At 36.6% G+C, this 23,388-nt stretch overlaps 1 protein-coding gene and 1 pseudogene across 1 annotated transcript in view; both read left to right on the plus strand.

Annotated features, from left to right (window-relative positions):
* The window catches only part of LOC140243658 (uncharacterized), a 30,070-nt gene extending 23,864 nt beyond the window's left edge, over positions 1–6,206 (plus strand). The window contains exons 3-4 of the mRNA XM_072323323.1: positions 4,033–5,266; positions 6,122–6,206. Coding sequence (XP_072179424.1) covers positions 4,033–5,175 — 1,143 coding nt within the window. The 3' untranslated portion in view covers positions 5,176–5,266; positions 6,122–6,206. The remainder of the gene's footprint in view (positions 1–4,032; positions 5,267–6,121) is intronic.
* A 14,657-nt stretch (positions 6,207–20,863) lies between these two features.
* LOC140243998 (uncharacterized) lies at positions 20,864–23,388 on the plus strand (annotated as a pseudogene).

Below are 23,388 nucleotides of genomic sequence, written 5' to 3' on the forward strand. Positions count from 1 at the left end.
ATTCTGCCACTTACTTTGGCTGTCATCTTGGTCGTCTAAAAACCCTAAAGAATGGATGAATTTCAACAACCAAGTTTCGAGGGTGCTGAATAGGGTCTAAAATTTTCCAATTTTTGACAGTTATTTTGGCGGTCATCTTGGACATCTCAAAAACCCTTAAAAAGAATACGAAAGTTGCATCAACCAGGTTCGGACTCAGCACCCTCGAAATAGTGTAAAACCGCCAATTGTTTTCAATTTTACACCATTTAGAAGGTAACAGAGGGCTTACATGGAAAATTTCGTTTTTAACGGCCATTTAGGGGCCATTCTGGCGGCCATCTTTATTATCTTAAAACCCTCAAGGAAGCAAGAGCTGTATCCTGGAGCTTCAAATTCAGCAAACTCAAAATATCAAACTCAAACTCAAACTCAAACTCAAACTCAATTGTTTTCCATATCTCACCATGTAGAAGGAAATACGTGGGAAATTCCGGTTTTGATTGGCGGCCATTTTGGCGGCCATCTTGAATATCTCGAAAACTTCATGGATGCAAGAGTTGCATCATCCAGATTCGGATTCAGCACCCTCGAAATAGGGCAAAACCATCAATTGTTTTCCATATCTCACCATTTAGAAGGAAATACGTGGGAATTTCCGGTTTTAATTGGCGCGGCCATTTTGGCGGCCATCTTGAATATCTCAAAAACTTCATGGATGCAAGAGTTGCATCATCCAGTAATTCTTCGGATGCAGAAAGGTACAGTGTATACTCTTTGGTATGGGAGTACTGATTTCACATAACATATGTCACTTAGAAACATCAGACACACATACAACACACACTCCCACACACACCCACACACCCACAACAAACACACACTCACAACAAACACACACGTACGCACACACACGTACTATACACACCAAACCACATTTTTTTTTCAAATTCCAACACACACACATACAACACACACATGCACACACACAAACACTTTTTGTTTTTCAATTTCAACACGCACACACACACACGCACACACAATACGTATGTGTGTGTTTGTTGTGAGTGTGTGTGTTTGTTGTGTGTGTGTGTGTGGGAGTGTGTTGTATGTGTTGTATGTGTGTCTGATGTTTCTAAGTGACATGTGAAATCAGTACTCCCATACCAAAGAGTATACACTGTACCTTTCTGCAATCTTTACTTAGTATGAATGCGATGAATGCCTGTTTGGCAATTTTGGCGTCATGTTTAAGGCACATATTTGACACATTAGAGCAAGTCCTTTTTTCATCAAAACATGTATACTGTGTCGAGAATGTATCTCTCTTATAAAATTCCGGAGGCATATGGACAAAACTTGATTTTCCTTAAAATTAGAATGATTTTTCCAACTCAACCCCATCTTCGAAGCTGTACTTTACGTGTATTACTATAGGCACTTCCGGGTTCAGGCTTCTGGGAGTCGACCTCTTTGCTAATGGCGGCGGGTCGTTCAATTGGCCTCGCTTCTATATGCGAGCGCGCGCTCTATCAGTATAGAACCTCTTTGGGCACAACTCTTCCCAGCCGTGTTCTGCTCATTATGCGTACCTTAATTGTTACCCGGATGCATGAAGAAAGCGATGGCTACTAGTATTTGACATTGTTTTTACGTACTGTGTGTGTGTGTGTGTGTGTGTGTATTGCGCATTGTTATACAAATGATGCACAGGATAGAGTGCGTTAGTGGAGATGTAGCGCACTCGAGGGTATTTGCAATTGTGAAACATGCACGAGGCGAAGCCGAGTGCATGTTGCACTGCATTGTAAATACCCGAGAGTGAGCTGCATCTCCACTAACGCCACGAAATAATCCTGTGCATCATTTGTTTTATAAAATGGGTCGAAAACTAACAGCATTTTTCACGTACCTTTGTGGGTCAATACCAGTCAGCTACATGTAGCACTCGCTCAAGAGTCAAGATGTCCGAAGATGTTCGTCCCAAACATTTACGCACGTCGCACTCGGAAATCCCGCACATATAAGTACTGTACGTATAAGAGTATACGTACGCCACACATGTTATGCACACAAGAAAGGCCGGCAGCCCGAACTAGTTGTTTACAGGATTGACAGCGCGTATAGTAGCGCGCGACGCACTTGTAACAACTGATTGAGTGCGCACTGCTAGTGAAAACATTGTGACGTCAGGCCGTGCATGTCAGTGAGAAATTAATACACGCATACGTGACTCATTTCAGCGCTTCCAATTGGCTACATTCTTGAACCCATTTTATAAATATTCGCACAGTACACCTGTGGACGGCACTACAGTACTACAGATCTACGGTAGATACCCCGGTTGCGTTTGCCCTTCCAGTCTATCACAGCGCAGCCCTGTCGCCGCGCATGCAGTTATGCTTTTGACGTGGGCAGGCAGGATGTGGCCCTCGGTTATAAGCCGAGAAAACTGAAGCTAGCCAGATGCAATCCCGACCATATTTTCTCCTATGAGTTATAAAAAAGAAACACCTCGAGCATCGACTTCGAAGAGAACCGAGGAAAGGAAGCGTAAATGTTAGAGAGGTAAGGACCCCTCGGTAGAACAGCTGTGTCGTGTAGGCACAGCTGAGTAGGGCAATCCAGCCGTATTTTAAAATGTCATTCTGTTGACTGTACGATTATTGTTTTGTCGTTGTTTTTTATACGGAAAATAAATAAAACAAAAACAAAAACAAAGTGGCTAGCTACTAGTACGTGTCATTTACGGTGGGGCTGCAGCCAGGGTTGGACTGCAGTACAGTGCCACTGCAAGTGCCGACTGGACCTGCACGGCAAAGTGGAGCGAAGTCATATTCCTGCGGTCCCCTGTTTTTACCCTGCCTGGTAGAAGTCATATTCGTTTGATATCTGAGTACTTACAGAAATATCGAGAAAGAAACAATACTGTATTTCCTTTGAAGAATTCGAGTCTCTTATGCCCAGGTAATCTTCGGTCTGAACGCCAAACTCAGCTACACGGAGTACTGTGTACATTAGTATGATCAATTCGCGCGCGAGAGTGGTTTGTACGCAAAGTAGTACGCAACATGGACAGAAGCTAGAAAAGGACCGTGCCTATTTGATGTCAAGTACATGGTATATTTGATTTTAAGATGTTTATAAATCTATGTTTACAATATTAATTTACATATATTATACATAACTAAGCTTGAAATATTTTGTTTAAAATAATAAAATCACATATTTTCACATTTTATGATAACATTACAACTGATCATTTGAACACTTAAATTGGTTTTTAGAGGCACGGCTGTCAACTTGAGAGTAGGGCATCAATGACGAGGCATCTTTTTGCAGGCTCTTACACGATCGCCTGCAGGAATTATTTTTCAAAAATCGCGTACGGAGACAGTTTTTAATTTCCACGCGTATAGCACTGGTGAAAAGGTTATATTTCTTTTTTTACTCTTCTTAATTATCAGTACAGTGAAAATCTCAGGACTGCCTCCCTTTAATGAAACGACTGGATTTTTGTTTCTGTTACGCAGCGATCGTCGATAGCTAAGCGATAGTTTTGCGTCAATCGTCGCATGATGGCACAGCGCCGCCAGCGGCAGAATCCATTTATTTGCCAACAATGGCAAGATTTTCACTTGCCGAAAACGACAAGTGGTCCTGACTGATAATTAAATAAAGTGGTATGCAAATACCACAATAGTGATTTCATTCTTACCTGATTTAAAACGAGGAAAGAATGGAAAAAAAAAATGAAATGTGTAATGCCAAACAAGTAACCTAGCAGTTACTGACTAGGAAAATATAAAAATGAAATGGTTTGACTGGTTTCTATAGAGGAAAGTGATAGGCATATAGGTCAATTGTGAACAAAAATGATGTATTGTCAATCAAATGAAAGCGGGTCGAAACTACCGAACTATGATAAGTGATATCCCGTTTCTGCCAACTATAGAATAAAGTTCATTTTCACACCCCATGTGTGACATAATCTGAACACATTGAATTTGAGAACACCAAAATAATCATTGTTCATATTCCTTTATCATACAGGTGGAATCTAACGCCTTCACTGGTGTACCGAAGCTGAGACAGATTGACCTTCAAAGTAACAATCTCCAAACATTCGATCGTCTTGCCCTAAATGGCTCTAGTAATCTTCAAGTCATATACTTGAGCAACAATAACATCAACGACATTGAATCAGGCACCTTTCAGTTTGTGATCAAATTAAAGTTCATTGCCCTCTACAACAACAGTTTGCCAAGACTTAATACTGGTGTCTTTGATAATTTGAGGCATCTAGAAGTTCTCGACCTAGGGTATAACAAATTGAAGAGATTACCAAGCAACATATTTGCGCACTTGATTCGACTTCAAACGATCATCCTTTCAGACAACCAGTTGATTTCTACTGGAAGAGTTCTCCTCCTCCCGCGGATCACGACTCTGGACATGCGCAATAACAATTTGACGAGGCTTGAGAATCTAACGGAGGAGACACTGGGTCGTCTTCAGGTATTCTTACTCGAAGGCAATCCTTGGAACTGTGACTGTCAACTGGAAACACTTCGTCTTTGGTACTCCAGGCTAAACTCGCTGGGAGATTATAGAACATACGTTGATAGTCCCACCTGTTATGAACCGCCTTCTTTCGCCAAGCAGCCAATAAATGGAGTGCGTGAGGGATTTTGCCCAAATTTGAACTTTAGCTTACATAGCACTGACTCACCAAAGAGCACAGAAGGATCATCCGATGAAATCATCAATTTCACATCACCCGATACAAGTGAACCAAACTCTCCTGGTAAAAGTCACATGAAAGTAATTGTTCCGGTGACATTGGTTCTTTTAGCGATGATGTTAGTGTGTATAATAATATTATGTGCATTGAAATACAAAGGCCGGATTTGTAAGCATGATTTGCGATCAAACACCAAAACAGACGATCCCCAATCTACAGAGCCGGACAACAGATCATTTCCTCAGAGCGATCAACGAATCAATGAGAATGCGTTAGTGGGAAATATCTCAACTAAAGGCACTGAAGTTGAACTTATGATGCACAAAAGTGAGCAACTAGCCAATGACAGTACTCCAATGATGAATTACCAAGTTCAAGGAGCAGAAGATGAAGCTGCAAGACCTGAGAACGAGCACCGAATGAATGAGACTACACACACAAAAAGAGAATAACAGAGTTGAGGGTACAGCATTGAAGGGCGGGAAAACTCCACTTGTGTCACTCTGCTCTTCATCAGAAGAGATAAAGAAAATCCGAAGAAAGGTATAATTTTGATTCTCATCCCGTTTTATTCAGTAGGAGTACATGAAATCAAACACTTTTTCTCTGCTTTTTTCTGGTGATGCTGGGATGAAAGCTGATGAAGGGATGAATCTCGTCAATTAGTATTGTTTTTAACTGCTGAATGACATTCCTTGTGGCTGTGCAATAGGTCTCAGTGTGCGTGGAATCCTCGATATTTTGTAGACAACTCTCATATTAATATCAGTGTTAAAGAAGTAAACATCCATGGCAGAGGTTGAACTTCCTTCAATCAATAACGTATTGCTAGAAGTTAGGTCAGACGAAACAAGATTGATTTATCCAAATTGTGAATATAAAACTGATTTCAGTTTGCTAAAGATTAAGATCATCCATATCTACCTTGTGAGCAGGATATCTTCTCTCAGGAAGCATCGTGACATAGATCACCCTTGTAGTGAGAATCAATGTCTGCCGATGGTATTTCGTTGTTTATTATTAGGAATGAGAAATGATATCGGATGCATAATACTACGACAAAGGCAGATATATTTCACCTGGACCTTCGTACACAGTTGGGGGGTCAGTATAGTGCGCATGGTGCGCACATAGTCAATACCAGGATCCATAACAATCCGTTAATAACAGTCTTATTCATTCATCGTTCATTCATTCATTCATTCATCATTCATTCATTCATTCATTCATTCATTCATTCATCATTCATTCACTCATTCGTTCATTCATTCAAACGTATGACACAATTTTTTAATACCGTTTCCTGACTACATTTGTATTGTTAATCACCTCACGGGTCGGCATCTTTCGCCCGTTTTTTTTTTTTTTTTTGTTTTTTTTTTCTTGTCGGTATATAAGTGCACCACTGTAACTGACGCTCGGAACCTCCATTTAATGTCCTGTTCAAAGGACAGAGTGTATTGCCTCTTCCTAGAGGGGACGGTATAATTACACACAACCTATTCCCGGGAATCTAACTCGGTTCTTTTGGATTGGGAGGCAGACGAGCTACGCAAGTGAGTCGAATCCCTGCCATACTTTATGAAAATAATGATGAGTACTTTTTAAAACTGACATGTTTTCATCATACGGACTGCCCCACTTATGACAAACGTGAGTATTGCAGATAGCTTTGATAAGATTTAAAAAAAAAGATGATCTACAGTTTACACACAGCCATTACGTTAGGGTGATTCCTCTCTTTACCAGTGCTATTGGTATGTACATCAGGAGCAATATGTACAGGGCATTCATTAAACAGCTACTGTATATAGGGGTATTACCCCAAAAAAAAAAAAAAATAGATAAGGATTTCAAAATTCGGATTTTTTTGCTTTGTATCATGCAGGCCGTTCTAAGTATTTGACTCATGAAAATAATACTGAAAGATGCCCAATTGTTAGTGTAAATTAAGAATTCTTCATCGGAAACGAATAGATTTCTCTCTTTACTGTAAACATTGAGGAAAAGACAAAATGTAACTGTCATATCAAAACAAAGATATTATGACATATCAAACATACATACATGTACATAACAGATGCACATATATACATTCAAAGTATATATTTCAAAATATATCAACATAGTACTTATCTTAAGATATTTGTCAATCGGCAGTTTTGTTTTCTGTTTGTCGAAAGGTTGCTTACCCTACGCGTCAAAGCCTATAAAAATAACTTTTACAAAAATTCCGACAGTAGATTTTCAGTTTTCAATAATGATGTGTAACTCTTCAAGATTGGATGTCCCTAACCCGTCAAAATGAATGAGGAAGAATATTAAACGTACAGGAATGTTACTTTCAAGAAAAGAGATTTTGCACATAGTCCAGTGTCTATTCAAGTTCCAGGAGGGCTCTGCCTCTTTGCAGTACAATTCATAATAACAAAACTACTATGTAGGTCTACCCATCTATGTTTACACATACGATTCCCGATGAATATTGTAACGCAAACATTATTATCATCATGTTGACAACACTATATTGCAGCTTTTTTGTGCATCTGTCATTGAAAGTGCTATGTTGTACGGGTGTGCTATATGGTGCAGTAGTCTCAGAAAGAGAGACAATCTCAAAATAAAGAGATTGTTGAAACAAGCCAGTAAACTCACAGAGCTGGATTATTGCTGAGAAGATATCAGTAAACATCAAGTTGTGAAGAAGCTGGACAGTATTTTTTTTTTGAATTTGGTCATCCATTGCATGAAAAATGTTCTTTTTCTGAGTTCAGGTAGGTGACTTCGGTCCACCCAGTGCAGGACAAACAGGTTCATCAATTCTCTTGTGCCAGTTTTCCATTAGAATCTTTAATATGCACTGGTAGATGATTTATCATGTACAGTAGTTGTGCCCCACGGTACATGCATCGTGAGGTATTCAGTCTTAGCGTTTTGCTTGCCACTTTCATTATTTTGCCACTTGCCATTTGGGATTTCTATACATTTATCCTCGGTATATGCACCGTTTTGTTACCCCACCTTGCCATAAATTATAACGTTATTAAAACTGAATAAACAATTTATTCTCAGTACATTCATCGTTTTTGTAACCATACACTTGCCAAGATTTATCCCTGCGTGCACCGTTTTAAATCCAATTCGTTGTGGAAGGGTGTTATTTAAAGATTCAATTCAAATATATTTTATGAATGGTTGTAACAGTTTTGTGCATTCCGTTTTTATCCATGTGATTTGTTTTTCTCAGAAATTGTTTTTCAGTTTATTTTGTTGTTTTAATTATGATAAGTTGTCGGAATATTATGTTATATTCTGAGAAGGACATATTTGGTGAATGTTGGGACTTTTAACAAACATGTTGTAGCTTTAAAATGTCAAATTGTATTTGAGATGAAAGTCCTGTGGTTTTGTGATTATGTTCCTGTTCAATGTTTATATGTCATTTTGTACGACAACTTCAAGCAGAAAGAATTTCCAGATTGATGGACAATAAAGATAAAATTGAAATGAAATAGAAAATTGAAACAATTTATGTAGTCACCAGGCAACAATCCAACACAGAATTTATCAAGCTTCTTCCATCTTAATAGCACCATATCACCTCATTGTTATGGATTATGCTCCTGGCTAAAGTTTTTTGCAATTCAGTTTAATGGGACGGAATCTCATATTTCTGGCAATTTTACTCTCTAAACGCTCAAAACATGCATCTGTTTGTACTTTTTTGTTTTCTCTGTACATAGTACTATGGCATAGGACGCCTTAACAAATCTGCTCTACTCGAGAGAAATGACACAAATGTCAAAAGAGCCATATTTCATAGTGATGATCAAAATCAATGTATGATTTACATTAAAATCGGTGTAATGTTAAGACATAGTCTGTCAGCAGGCTGAGTATTTCTTCTTGGCATATAATGTTTTGTTCTAGTAATGTTAAGAAACCAACAACCCAGATTTTTTTTTTTTTTTTAAGGTTTGAGACTTGCTTTCTTTTGCCCAATAGTGTTAAGATATGCGTGGAATCTTACAGCAGATTACATGGCGTATATATGTTCAGGAGAAAATGTGTAGATTGCATTTTAATGAGACATTTGTAATTTTGGTGATCTGATGTTCACATGTAAACTAATAGATTGTGGGATATATGCTGCCAAACGAACTTTACATAACCACGCGTCATGATACCGTGTCTTGTTAGAAATGATAGTAATGTATTGTAATGTAACGGGTGGTGTTACATTTGGAATGTTATTATGAAGCAGAAATGAAGGAGCTCAGGTACAGTTTTGGTACATTTCATCGATGCAAAGTGTTTATTCACAATCGTTCAGAAATATCATGATGAAGTTCAATGACAAGTTAAATGACGAGTATGTACATCAGAGTAAAATATAGAAGTATCAAGATGCAGGAGAGAGAACAATGTCAAGTAGCGGTTGACTCTCTGATGTCGAAATCATGATCTCTCTTGGGGCCTTGGAAAGAACACCAAACTTGGAAATGTTCAATGGGTGATGGGTGAGAATTTTGGTAAGACAACCAATCAAAAAGGGATAACTAAAAAGAGTGACCAAAGGGGTTGTCCTAAGGGGTGATGTTTGACCAATTAAAAGAGGGGGATTCTTCTGTGGAGGAGGAAGTATTATAAGATAAGGGGCAGACAAAGAGTCTGGTGGTTCACAAATCTTTGGGTAATTAAACCAGGGACAAAGAAGGGTTGTTACGAGGGTGATTAAATGACTCCTTGATGTAGACATCAAACAAGGGTAATTAGCGACAGGAAATTAATAGTAGATAATCTTGGTGTTATATTCTGAGGTGAGTTTACAAAAACAAGGGAATTTAAGTTGAGTTGTTAATGAACAGGAGGTTATCCCCAAAATATCCTAAATATACATTACAGTATAGTATCGCTGTGATGTGTTTTGGTGGAAAATTTTCGCTTCCACTTAAACAAGACAATTGTTCTATACAGTTATTATTGATTTGACACATATCTACACGCTTGTATACACGGACATCACACCGAACACGATGTTAACTCATAATATACTATTATCCTCTACTGTTATGTATAAGTATTTCTCATATTGATATTGTTTTGCTAGCTGTATGTATTTCTTGTATGTCTATTAATAACAATACCTGTGATTTGATGTATGTACTCTGTACCAATGTAATCTGTATGCATGCAAACGTAACAAATTTCCATAATTGGACAATAAAATCGAATCGAATTTAATAAAATTGAATCTTCCTTTCATCGAATATTCTTTTCTTTAATTGTATTCAAATTTGACGTTATAATATGCTTCAGTGTCTATAGAGAAAAAAAAAACAAAATTCTGTTTATTAATGAAAATAAATCAACTTATTGAAATTCATGGCGGGACTTACATTTGCATGTCATTTATGTAATTACTATTGTATCAAAACATTGTTTTACCTGACTCCAAAGTCGATCTGAAACATTAGCATATGGCTGCTTTAAAAATTACGACAAAAAACACTCCCAGAGACCAAAGTAATTTTTTATGTAAACAAATAAATGAATATATATATATATATATATATATATATATATATACGATGTACATAGATCGACATGATACCATATGTATACGTATGTCCATATAATCATAGGTCTTCCATACGCTCTTGACGGATATGATTTTGTAGTTAACAACAGACAACATAGGGTGGGTGGTGGCGTTGCGTTATACGTTTCACAAATGTATGATTATGTAGTTCGTGATGAGCTTAACAGCATGACTGATTCCATTGAATCTCTTTTTATTGAAATAACCGTTCCTGGCAGTAAAAATATTATCATAGGAGTAGTATATAGACCTCCAAATGCAAACATTAAATCATTTTTAGATTATCTTTCGGATTTGGTGAAGAACCCAATTTACCAACAAAAAAAAAATGTCTCATAATGGGAGATTTTGATATAGATTTATTAAAACAAAATAATATGTCACAAGATTTTTTGGAAATATTTTTATCTGCTTCTTTTTTACCTTTGATATCTAAGCCCACATGAATAGTTAATGAATCCGCCTCCCTTATTGATAATATTCTTTTGTAATATTCTTCCTCCTCCCGATTCCCTTACACTACTTTTAGATATCACAGATCATTTCCCCATCTCTACTAGTTTCTCTTTAAATGATACTATTGATAATAAATGTGGTTGTTTATTAAGACGAAGAATCACACGTGAAAATATAGCCAGTCTAGGTGCTAGTTTAGACATGTCAGACTGGTCTTGTATCTTTGATACAAATGATGTTAATTTGTCTTTTGAATACTTTACGCAGATTTTTCTTCAACTCTTGGATATCCATATTCCAAAACGTAGACAAAAACCATCTGATTATAAAAAAAAAAAAAAATACCCAGACTCCCATGGATCTCTAAATCACTCTTGCGTTCAATAAACAGAAAGAAGAATGTATCCCAGAAAAAGAACAGCCCAAAGAAACCTTGGATCTCATCAGCGATTCTTAAATCCATCAAGAAGAAGCACAACTTATACAAAAACTACAGGTCATCAAATTTTAGTAAGGACGCAGCACCATATATTGTTTCCCCATTGACTTATATCTTTAATTTATCATTAGAAACGGGCCAATTCCCTGATGCACTTAAGATTGCAAGAGTGACGCCTTTGTTCAAGAAAGGTTCGAAAGATGACCCAGGTAATTACAGACCTATTTCAGTTCTGCCAGTAATAGCAAAAATTTTCGAGAAATTAGTCAATGGTCGTCTAATGGACTTTTTAGAGTCCACTAAAATTTTGTACAGACACCAGTATGGATTTCGTAAGAAATACAGTACAAAATTATCATTAATCAATTTGGCTAATACATTAATACACTCAAATGATAAAGGTGAAATAACCCTTCGTACATTTATAGATTTCAAAAAGGCGTTTGACACAATCAATCATCGCATCCTTTCTGCGAAATTAGAATATTATGGCATAAGAGGCATTGTGTTGCAGTGGTTCCAAAATTACCTCTCAAACCGATCGCAGGTATTGTGCTACAAGAATGGAATATCCAGTAGTAGAACGATCACATGTGGAGTACCACAAGGATCAGTGCTGGGACCCACACTGTTCCTATTATACATCAATGATTTACCTAGCTCATCGAACTATTTTCAGTTCAGACTATTCGCTGACGGTTCAAACATTTTTCATACATTTCCCAAAGGTACAAAAGAAATTGATATGGATGACGTAAATAGAAAATTGAATGAGGTACAGGAATGGTGTATTGTAAATAAATTAACTATTAACTTCAAGAAAACAAATTATATGATTATTAAAGGACCAAGACAACCAATTGCAATTAAAGGTGTGTTAACAGTCTCTGAAACGGTTATAGAAAGAGTACATGTAGCATCTTTTGTAGGAATCAAAATTGATGAGACCTTGATGTGGAAGGATCAGATTCAGTGTATCAACAAATGCATTAGGCGCAAAATTGACTTAATTTTTAAGTTAAGATACTTTGTTCCAAGGCATGTTCTCATGCTTTTATATAAATTCTTTATACAATCACATATACTTTATGGAATTGAAGTATTGGGAAGTACCTACAGAAGCCACTTAAATTGTATACTTTTAGCACAAAAAATGGCCGTGAGAGCAATTACATTTCCCCCTTAAGAACAAGTTCAAGGCCATTATTCACCAGTCTAGAAGTGTTAGATGTTTTTGACCTGCATAAGCTTGCAGTGTCAACCTTTGTATATGATCTACACAAGGGACATTTACCACATTCTGTAGCGCAATATTATGAGCCAATGAATCATGCATACAGGACTAGAGGCAAAGATCGTTCCATGCTTAGACTCCCGAAATGTAAAACGACACATGGTACATTTTCTATATCTTTTGTCGGGTCAAAGTTTTGGAATAGTTTGCCCAAAAATATTCTGGAGGAAAGAACAAGATCTTCATTTCGAAGAAACCTAAAAAAGCACTTGTTAAATGAAGTTTAGTGAAGAAAAGAATATTCAGTGTTTAGTTTAATGTACTTTTATAGTACAGTTACTTTAAAAGAGTAGACCTTGCAATAAGCAGCTTAAATATATATATACATGTAGCTATAATGGGAGAACCATTCTCGACTAGCACTTGTGCTAACTTTTGGTTCCCCCTTTAACAACATTATCTTCTGTTTTTCTATTCTTTCAGAACCTTTGTCTATGCGTATTTCTACATTACATACTTATTCATGCTCTTTGCCTTTTCAGTGATAAATGTATCACAACGAAACTAAATCTATTACACCACATGTATTCTAATGTAAGATAAATATAAATAAGTATGTAAAATATATGCTTGCATAGCTGTAAGAACCTTGTACAAAATCATTGTATTCTCATAAAAAAAAATTCATGTTATTGTATCTTACCCTATGGAATTTCATGTTATCATGTTATCATATTCACATGTATGTTGTTAATAAACTCAACTCAACTCAACTCAATTTATATCATAAATTCAAAATGAAACCTACTGAGCAATCAAAACTTAAATATACTAGTTATAAAAATACGTTGACGAAAATTATACGTATAGAAAACAAAAAATTATACCAAGCAGTTACATTTTTACAGGCATGATATGCAAAACACATGGAAAGTTTTAAAGCAAGCAATGAATATATCAAATTACAAATGTAATATTACCAAAATTAGGTTTGAAGATGAAATCATTGAAGATTCTCATCAAATTTGTAAAATTTTGAATAATTATTTTTCTTCAATCGGGGAAAATCTTGCAAGCAATATTCCTCCATCAACGAAACACTTTTCTGAATTTTTGGGTTCACCAAATTTTAGTTCAATGTTCCTTAGTCCAACATATAAGCAGGAGATAATTAATATCGTTTCTGATTTTAGTTCTAAAAAAAAGTGTTGGACACGATGACATCAGTAATTTTCTTTTGAAGGGGGTAATATCTTCAATTGCGGATCCTTTAGCTCACATATTCAATTTATCTCTTTCTAATGGGATTGTCCCCGAAAGTATGAAAATAGCAAAAGTCATCCCCTTGTTTAAAAAAAGGCGACATATTTGATGTCAATAATTACCGACCGATTTCTTTGTTATGTACATTGTCCAAAATTCTTGAATAAATTTTTTATAAAAGAACTATTACTTTTTAAAAATTCAATCATATACTTTCAAATTCTCAGATCGGATTTAGAGAAAAACACAGCACTACACATGCATTATTAAGTTTTGTAGAAAAAGTGGCACATGCTATTGACAGATCTTCACATCTAATAGGTTTGTTCCTGGACTTCTCCAAGGCCTTCGACACCATTAATCATGATATTTTACTTGATAAATTACATCATTACGGAGTGCGTGTGAAGGCCTTGGAGTGGTTCAGGAGCTACCTCATGAACAGGAAGCAATAATATGTCTCTTTGAATGGTTGTAATTCACAAATGTCAAATATCAAATGTGGGGTCCCACATGGAAGTTTATTAGGTCCGCTTTTGTTCTTCGTTTATATAAATTATTTTTGTAGGTCATCAGATGTTCTTTCCTTTATTCTCTTTGCGGATGACTCAAATTTATTTTTTTCGCACAATAATCCTCTTACTCTTGTAAATACAATAAACTCTGAATTAGAAAATGTCGCCCAATGGATAAAGGCAAGTACATCTGTAGTCTCTGTAGAGACACTTCCTGTTGACATTGTTTTTGATGGGACTCCACTGGAAAACGTTTCCCATATTAAGTTTCTGGGAATAACAGTTGATAACAAGCTTTTATGGAAATTCCATATTGATAGTATATGTAAAACTATTTCACGAAATATTGGTATAATTAACAAGATTAAATTCTCTTCCTTTGTCGTCCCTGATTACATTATATTCATCTCTCATATTGCCATACTTAAATTATGATATTCTTGCGTGGGGAATTATCAAACATTCTTAGATAAATTACTTTTATTACAAAAGAAGTCACTCCGTATTATATGTCATACTGCATTTCTGTCTCATACTGACCCGTTATTTTTTGAAAACAAAATATTGAAAATTAAGGACTTGTATTTGTATAATCTAGGACAATTTATGTTTAATTATGATACAAAAAATCTTCTAAATATATTTGAAACAATGCTTCCAAGAAATCAGTCCGTTCACAATTACCCAACAAGGCTTTTGAATGAATTTCATTTGCCCTTTTTCAGAACTCTGCTGGCTCAGAACACCTTTATTTACGATGGGCCAAAGTATTGGAACTCACTTCCTAATGATATTGTAACAGCAAGAACTTTGAATTCTTTCAAGAATGAATTGAAATTATTCTTACTGAAATCTTATAACATACTACCGGATTAGGTTTGTTTCATTAACTCAATTAAGTTATCATTTTTCTTTCTTTACATTTTACATTTCTTTACATTAATCATTACATATCAACTATTTTCTATTAGAGTAAAATAATCTGTTGAATATAAGTTCTCCTCAAATGTTACAGTTATTGAACAAGGTATCATTGTGTCTACTCTTTCCTTTTAATATGTCCGCTCTTTTGTATTTCTTTCTGGTATATGTACCCAATTCTTATATTCCCAATATCATTCAAGGGTGCGTCTTATTACTCCTACATCCTGGAATCCAGCTTGCTTGTGTCCACGATGGCGTGTGTTGCAGTTTCATTTTCTTCTTTTTTTGTTTCCCTTTTTTCTTCTTTTTTTTCGTTCTTTCCTGTTATTTCATTTCATGTCATTTGACATTGGTTTCTTTGATTTTGTTTCATATATTTGTCTGTAGTTTCATGAAGTCATTATTCGTTTTTTATGTATTTCTGAGGGTCACATATCGTACAAGCTTGGCTTTTAGTGGGACCCTCCATTTCCATTCCCATCCGTGTAAAATGCTTATGTATATACCTTATAAATGCAATTACTCATCATCACATGTATTTTGTTAATGCACGTTTTTTTTTTGAAATTACTACAAATTTGTTTTGTTTATGCATTATATATAATTTCTCCTGTTTATTTAATGGAAATGAAGAATAAAGTTGAAGTTGAAGTTGAAGGTATACATTAGGTTGTTAGGTGTCCATTTTATTCACAATTTCAAAGATTCAGTCTTTATGTATACCCATCTCTTTGTTTCAACAGTCCCATTTCCATTTAGTTAACGTTCCCCCATTTTTCAATTTCCATTTTCTCTCTCTTCTTATCTGCCCCCCCACGGAAGAAAGCAGTAACTGCATAGCTGCTGAGCTGAGATAAATGCGATTTTGTGTTTTTTGCAGATTCTTTAAAAACACAGAAACATTCAAAAATAATTTTGTGGTATGATTATGCACCATACCTAGTTGTCTAACAGTACCTAGGAAAAAATGATGTTTCCGTTATTTTTTAAATGTTATTTAGGAAAATGCAGTTACTGCGGTGGCTCACCCTTGATTCTGGGTAGTTTCCCCACGGAAAAAAGCAGTAACTGCAGACGGCCAGGAGTCTGCTGTTCTCCCCATGGAAAAAAGCAGTAACTGCACATGCCACATGACCATAGGAGGAGAATTGTTACCACCACCAGGTTATAAAGTTCTTCTACTTTCTGGTTATTCTAGATCTATAAGATCTAGGACCTATCGCTAGGCCTAGACTAGGTCTTGTAGATTGAATGGCATTCTGTGTAAAAATAAGGTAGACACCTATGTACCCTAATTGAACTTTGGAGTGCCCGGCCTGGCCCCTGACACATGACCCTGGACTAGACAATAAAGTCAAGTCTCTTCGTCTTAGATCCTAGTCGAACTCTGACGTTACACTTAAGCTAGACTACATATCTATGCCCAATGTTAGTGCTAGACCTAGATCTATTACGTTAGATTAGGCCTACTGACATTTTGTCTAACACTAAACAGTTAACAATAGATTAGAATCTAGATCTATACTCTGTAACTTTAGATCTGGTAGACCTATTCTAAACTTTAGGGCCTACATCTAACATTAGACTAACGTTAGTGCATTAATACTAGTGCTCATCTCCCTTCAATATATTTTCAGCTCACCTAGATTTTCTGGTTCTGGCCAAAGCCATGGCTACCATGACTTTTCCTCTGCAATTCATGATAGATTTACAGGCATGCCTGGACCGCAGAAACTGTGTGACAGCATGGTTAGCACTGGCATGATCACTCAAACTGTACCAGACCTGCAATACTGTGCATGCAAGTGATGACTGTGATGTGATGCAATGTTTAGCTAGTTACTGTATGCTGCAGAATTTATGCGCATGCAGCTGCTGCACGCGTATTCTGCACTCTGAGCGCGCTGAGTCTGCCAGGTTTGCTAGTCTCCAGAAAGAAGCTTTTTCTACAACTTGTCATATGATTCCCTGCGGGCAGAGTCAAGTTACTGGTGAAACAATCTTTTTATATCTACTCTCCTAAATTATGGGAGAAACTGCTGTTTACATTGTTAAAAAAAAATTAGTAGAAAAAATAAATGGTATTAGGGAAAAAAATATACAGGAAGGACTATACAGAGTCTGAATGATAAAGACTAAATTGTTAGTTACTGCTTTCTTCCGTGGGCTTTGTTAGTTACTGCTTTTTTCCGTGGGGAAACTTGCAAAGTTGAATCAACTGGATGCAGTTACTGCTTTTTGCAAAAGTGAAAAATTGTATTTTTGGTCACTTTCATTTTTCTTTTTGCAAAACTGACCTATTAACATTGGAGAGCATTGGGTAAACTATTCATTTTTGCAAAAAAGTAAACATTCATAAAAATGTCAGTTACTGCTTTTTTCCGTGGGGGGGCAGTTATGTCTTCCTGCTATTCCGTTTTCCTCTATAGAGCTTTAATATCTGCAAGTAATAAGAGCCATTTATAAAAACAGGGGAAAGTTTTGTCTTGTTAGATGATTAGTTTGGGGTTTTTTGTGGAGGTCTTCCGTTTGACTGATATAAATTTTAATGAGGATATCTAACACAATCACGACAAAAAAAAATATATTTTCTGTAATACCAACTTTTAGATAGCGACAGCCATTTGCTGGGAGTCGACTGTTTGAAATGAAACAACAGTTATCCTTTACCGTCTTTAGATAGCAGAAGATGACCCGAAATTCATCATCACATACTGAGTATAATGACCTATCCATCACATAGTTCATGTTTCCAAACTAGACAGAGGCGTTATCGACCTTTGTACTTTTTCGCCTGAAGCTCTTCAGGTCCTTGTTCGGGGCGAAGCGTCGACTCACGACAGAAGGATCTTCCTGTATGCGTTTTTTTTTTTTTTTTTAAACGGCACAGATTGGGGCATGGCGCGTGTTAAACCTATGGGAAAAACGTTGGGTTGGGGTTTTTGGTTATGGTTATGGTTAGGGTTAGGGTTAGGGTTGGGGTTAGGGTTAGGGTTAGGGTTAGGGTTTGATGGTTAGGGTTAGGATTAGGATTAGGGTTAGGTTTAGGAATAGGGTCCCCGATAGATTTTTAGTTTCCCCAATCTGTGCCGTCTAAAAAAAAAACACGCTTCCTGTATAGGACTCTTGTAGGCTTTCCCAAGCCTTTGGGTTTATTTTCTACGAGTTTGCACCCCTACCCTTGACATAGTGATGGCACAATGTGAGAGAATGTTTGTTGTATGTTTGTTTGTTTTCCTATTTCTTAAAATCATCTAGGAGGCATCTTACCTGATGAGTTCCGTTTAATCATTCACAACTAACACAGACACCAGCCATCCAATGGTGGATATTCCTATGATTCTTATATTATAAGACAAACAGGTATTCGATGAGATTTCCCCAGTATAGTTTTGAAAAGTCATGTCTAAGTTGTATGTCAAATTGTCAAGCAAACAAAGGCACATGCAGCACGACCCATAACAGTGTGAATTATCGCACTCACGCTACCTGGATGTATATCTGTATATAATTCCTATATTTTACTGTCGAAATAGTGATGTGAAATTAGCATACATATAGTATGCAATTCCTATATTTTACTATCAAAACAGTGAGAAGAAACAAGCAAACAAAGCATGATAGTAGTATATGCATTATTCAAACCTACATAGGCTTTCCACCTCCCTAACCATGCACAACAAAATTCTTCCGTACTCCCTAAAATTTGTATATCATCTAGGTAATAAAACACACTAGTATCTTCTACTCCAACACCAACATAGTCCATGGATAGGTCACAATATGTAATTCCCAAATTTAACACCAGCAACATAATTCCCTACCGTCCTCACATTGCAAAGATTAAGGACGTGTCTGTATATCTATAAAAGTGAAGTGAAAGAAGAATAACCGAAGTAATTAGGATAGTCCTTTAATTGTCACGACAAGTGCCTACGTTAGAAAAGTCATTTTATTTTCAGTCGTCATTTCTTTTCTTTCTTTTTTATTTATTAAAGCAAGTCATGCAATTCTCTATAGACACCTTGAATTATTCTACACTTTCGCTAATCTGATTGGCTGGTTGCTGCTCTATGTCATGTGATCACCAGTGCGCAAATTTTTGAAATGTTTAAAGCCCTTTGCCGCATAATCTGCGTCTCATTCACACGTCGCAGTTGCAATCAAACCCAACGAAGTGATTCACATCTTCTGGCATCTTAAGCTATAGTATCACTGTGTGTTACTAGCTGAAATCAGTTCTATATTTCTTCCTCAGTGGGTAAATGAAGTCATACACAGCCTTTAAAAGGTCGTTCCGGTCGTATAACAAGGACACTTTTATTTTTATCAATTATAATGGAATGATAAAGAGACCTTCCTCTGCAAAATATATATAGTGAATAGGGTGCACCTATGAAGACACAAGCTGTGGGAGGTGCTCAACGTTTCTCTACTTCTATGGTACCATGTATAGACACAATGCAGTATGTACCAATGCGAAAGACAATGTGGGTACATGGTACATGCGTTTAAGGAGTCGTTCGATCCTGACGTAACAAAGACACTTTAATTTTCATGAAATATAATGGAGATGATAGAGCACACTTAACTCTACAAAATCTATGTAAGGACAAAGCTGTGGGAGGTGCGCAAAAGTACCCTACTCCCATGACACAATATATAGACACAGTTATAATGAAATAATAGAGGACACCTTTCTCTACAAAATCTATGTAGTGAATAGAGTGCACCTATATTCTTGACACTGTAAACATAAGTGAGTTTCTGGTGAGTCGAAAGCTTGGGAAATAAAGGCTATAGTGAACATCACTGCAACGTCTATACTGCAAGTCATTCCCCGTCACACATATACCCAATAATGCAACACCCACCACGTACGAGGCCAAGCCCGCTTCTCGTTACATATATATATATATATATATATATATATATATATATATATATATATATATATATATATATAGATAGATAGATATCCATGTAAAAGTCTATAGGGAGCCTATTTAGAATGGGGCACATACATTTCTTGCAATAGGCCTACACAATTTTTGTGGCAGCATTCATAATATGCAGCAAGCAGTACAAAAGTAAAGTCCGAGCTCATCCCTCGCTACCATTTCATTTGTAACCGACAATAATTATTGCCACAAAGGAAAACACCACCCCATCTTCAAATTGACTTTTTAAGCTGAACAAAAAATCATCAATGTAACAGTGGTATAAACCTTTTAATTAAATTCTGTGTGTTTTGACGTTAAAAATTTGGGAGCAGCATTCTTTTCTCTAGAGTTGTAGGGTCCTAATCATTGCTAGGAAATTGCAATATTACCCTTACATTCATTTTACACGAAGGATATGCGTCATTTGTTTAATTTCATCTTCATGCAGTTGTGATTTCGGATATTGTTGATTTGAAAAGAAGTATTTTTTAAAGAATTATAGCTGTCATAGGATCACTAACACAATTTGGAGATAAATGTGTATGAGCTGTCGAGAATTCAATAATACATGAGGAGAGGAAGTTGCTTCTGAAAGTTCTCTATAGTTGTTACGAATGTCACAAGCGATTGCTTTCTTACCCACATTAGAAAAAAGAAAGAAAGAAAAAAGAATGGAAAACAAAGAAATGTGTATTGGCAGCAAGAAAGAGGCCTATGGTCTTGAAACAATAGACATGAATTAGAATGGTCTGTTTTGTTTCTATATGATTATAAAGGTAAGTGTTTGGGATGATATCTGACGAAGGATAAAGAGCCGTCCGTTTGACGTGTACCCTACACTCCCAAACTTATCTCGTGTCTGCGCCAGAATCGTCCTTTTTTTTTCGATTACAACACGGTTTAAAGGAACTATGCAATTCAAGTGCACGTTAATGCAATGTGTTGTTTCATGATACCATAAATATCACTCATGTGGCCAAATTGACATCTTAAAGGACAAGTTCACCTTCATAGACATGTGGGTTGAGTGAATGCAGCAACATTAGTAGAACACATCAATGAGAGTTTGAAGAAAATCGGACAGTCTGTTCAAAAGTTATGAATTTTTGAAGTTTCTGCTCAGTCACGGCTGGATGAGGAGACTGCTATAGCTTGTGATGTCATATGAGTACAACTATATAAAGAAAGTATAAAGGAAATTCAAGATATTCTCACTTTTCTCACATAATAAAAGAACACTCGACTTCTCTCTTTCAGAAGTCAGGGGGAATAATATTACCCCTAACAAAAGTCAGTAACAAGTCGAGGAAATGTGCACTTTATTAAAAAAGTCAAGTTTTGTGAAATTCTCTTTTTATTTTCCTTATATCGTTGTCCGCATGTGACATCATACACTGTAGTAGTCTTCTCCTCCAGCAGTGATTGCACAGATTTTTTAAAAACTCATAACTTTTGAACGGATTGTCGGATTTTCCCCAAACTTTCAATGGGGTGTTCTACTAACATTGTTGCCTTGTCCTTGTCCTTTGTCCTTTAATACGTTCCATATGTTTTATGATAGTTTTCTTTTTCTGAAGATTACTTGAATAAAAAAAAAAAACCCGGCTTCAAAACCAAGATCCTGTGAATGAAATCACCCGTCAATCATAGCTGAAGTGATAATATGATTAACAAAATACATTGACATGTAACTTTCACTCGACTGAGCAAAACTTGCATGTTTTCATGTTCACAGTTCATACAGCTTATATAATCTATATTTTCTTTGTGATACAGGTGGAAGCCAACACCTTCGCTGGTGTACCGAAGCTGAGAGATCGACCTTCAACTCAACAACCTCGAGATATTTGACCGCCTTGCCCTGAATATCTCGAACAGTGATCTTCGAAATTTGTACTTAAGCCACAATAAAATCGCAAACATAGAAAGGGGCACCTTCGAGTTTGTGATCAAATTGGAGATCATTGTCTTCTACAATAACAGCTTGTCAAGACTTAGTCCTGGCGTCTTCGATAATCTGAGACATCTGAAGGGTCTGGACTTCAGATGTAACAAATTAACGACAGTACCCAAACACCTTTTTGAAGACTTGACATCACTAGAATATTTGGACTTGTCTGCAAATTCTATCGCTTTTCTAGCGCCAGAACTTTTCAGGAACTTGAATCGACTTCGAACGATCATTCTTTCTGAAAACCAATTGATTTCTACCGGAAGAGTTCTCCTTCTCCCGCGAACCACGATTTTGGACATGCGACATAACAATTTGACGAAACTTGAGAATCTAACGGAGGAGACACTGGGACGTATCCAAGGATTCTTACTCGAAGGCAATCCTTGGAATTGTGACTGTAAACTTGAAACTCTTCGTCTTTGGTACTCCACGCTACAGTCGCAGGGAGATCGCAGAGCCTACGTCGATAGTCCCATCTGTTATGAGCCGCATTCTCTTGCCATGCAGCAAATAGACGAAGTTAGTGAGGAATTTTGTCCTATATATGATGTCAGCTTTACCACTGACTCACTGAAGAGCACAAAAGGATCATCTGATGCAATAAACAATTTCTCATCACCTAATACAAGCAAACCCACCTCTCCTAGTGAAATTGACCTGAAAGTTATTGTTCCAATGACAATTATTTCAGCGGTGATGTTAGTGTTTGCATCTTGTGCATTAAAACAAAAATGCAGAAGAAAATGAAAGCATAATTTGCGATTAAATACCAAGACGACGGACTATCGACAATCTACTGAGCCCGACAGCGCATCATTTCCTCAGAGTGAGCAACGCGCCAATGAAAATATGTTAGTGGGAAATAGGTCGGTCGAAGTAACAATAGTTGAAATTGCCATGGGAGAGAATGAGCCATTAACCAATGAGAGTTCTCCAATGTTAGATAATTCACTTGAAAGACAAAGTGAAGATGAGCGACAAGATGCCCAACCTGACGGAATATTCACCGACAGCAAGCAGCAAGTCCATGAGACTAATCAAATGTTAAATAACTCAGTCGTAGGTTCATCAGTTCAACCTGTGACGCCTCGGAACGTGCAACTGATCAATGAGACTACTCCAGTGACAAATATGCCAGATGAAGGTACGGCACTTGAAGCTGTAAAGCCCATGAAAACACAGCCTGAGTTACGGCGTGGTACATTGAGTCGTAATAATGGTAATAGAGGGAGATCCCGAAAGTGTATGTTTGAGAAAGAGCAGGAGGATTACATTGATGCGTATCATTCTGGTGACAACACGTCAGGTATACCTGGTTGCGACTATCTGGAATAG

The sequence above is a fragment of the Diadema setosum genome, chromosome 20 (genome assembly GCF_964275005.1).
Source record: "Diadema setosum chromosome 20, eeDiaSeto1, whole genome shotgun sequence".
NCBI classification, from domain to species: Eukaryota; Metazoa; Echinodermata; class Echinoidea; order Diadematoida; family Diadematidae; genus Diadema; species Diadema setosum.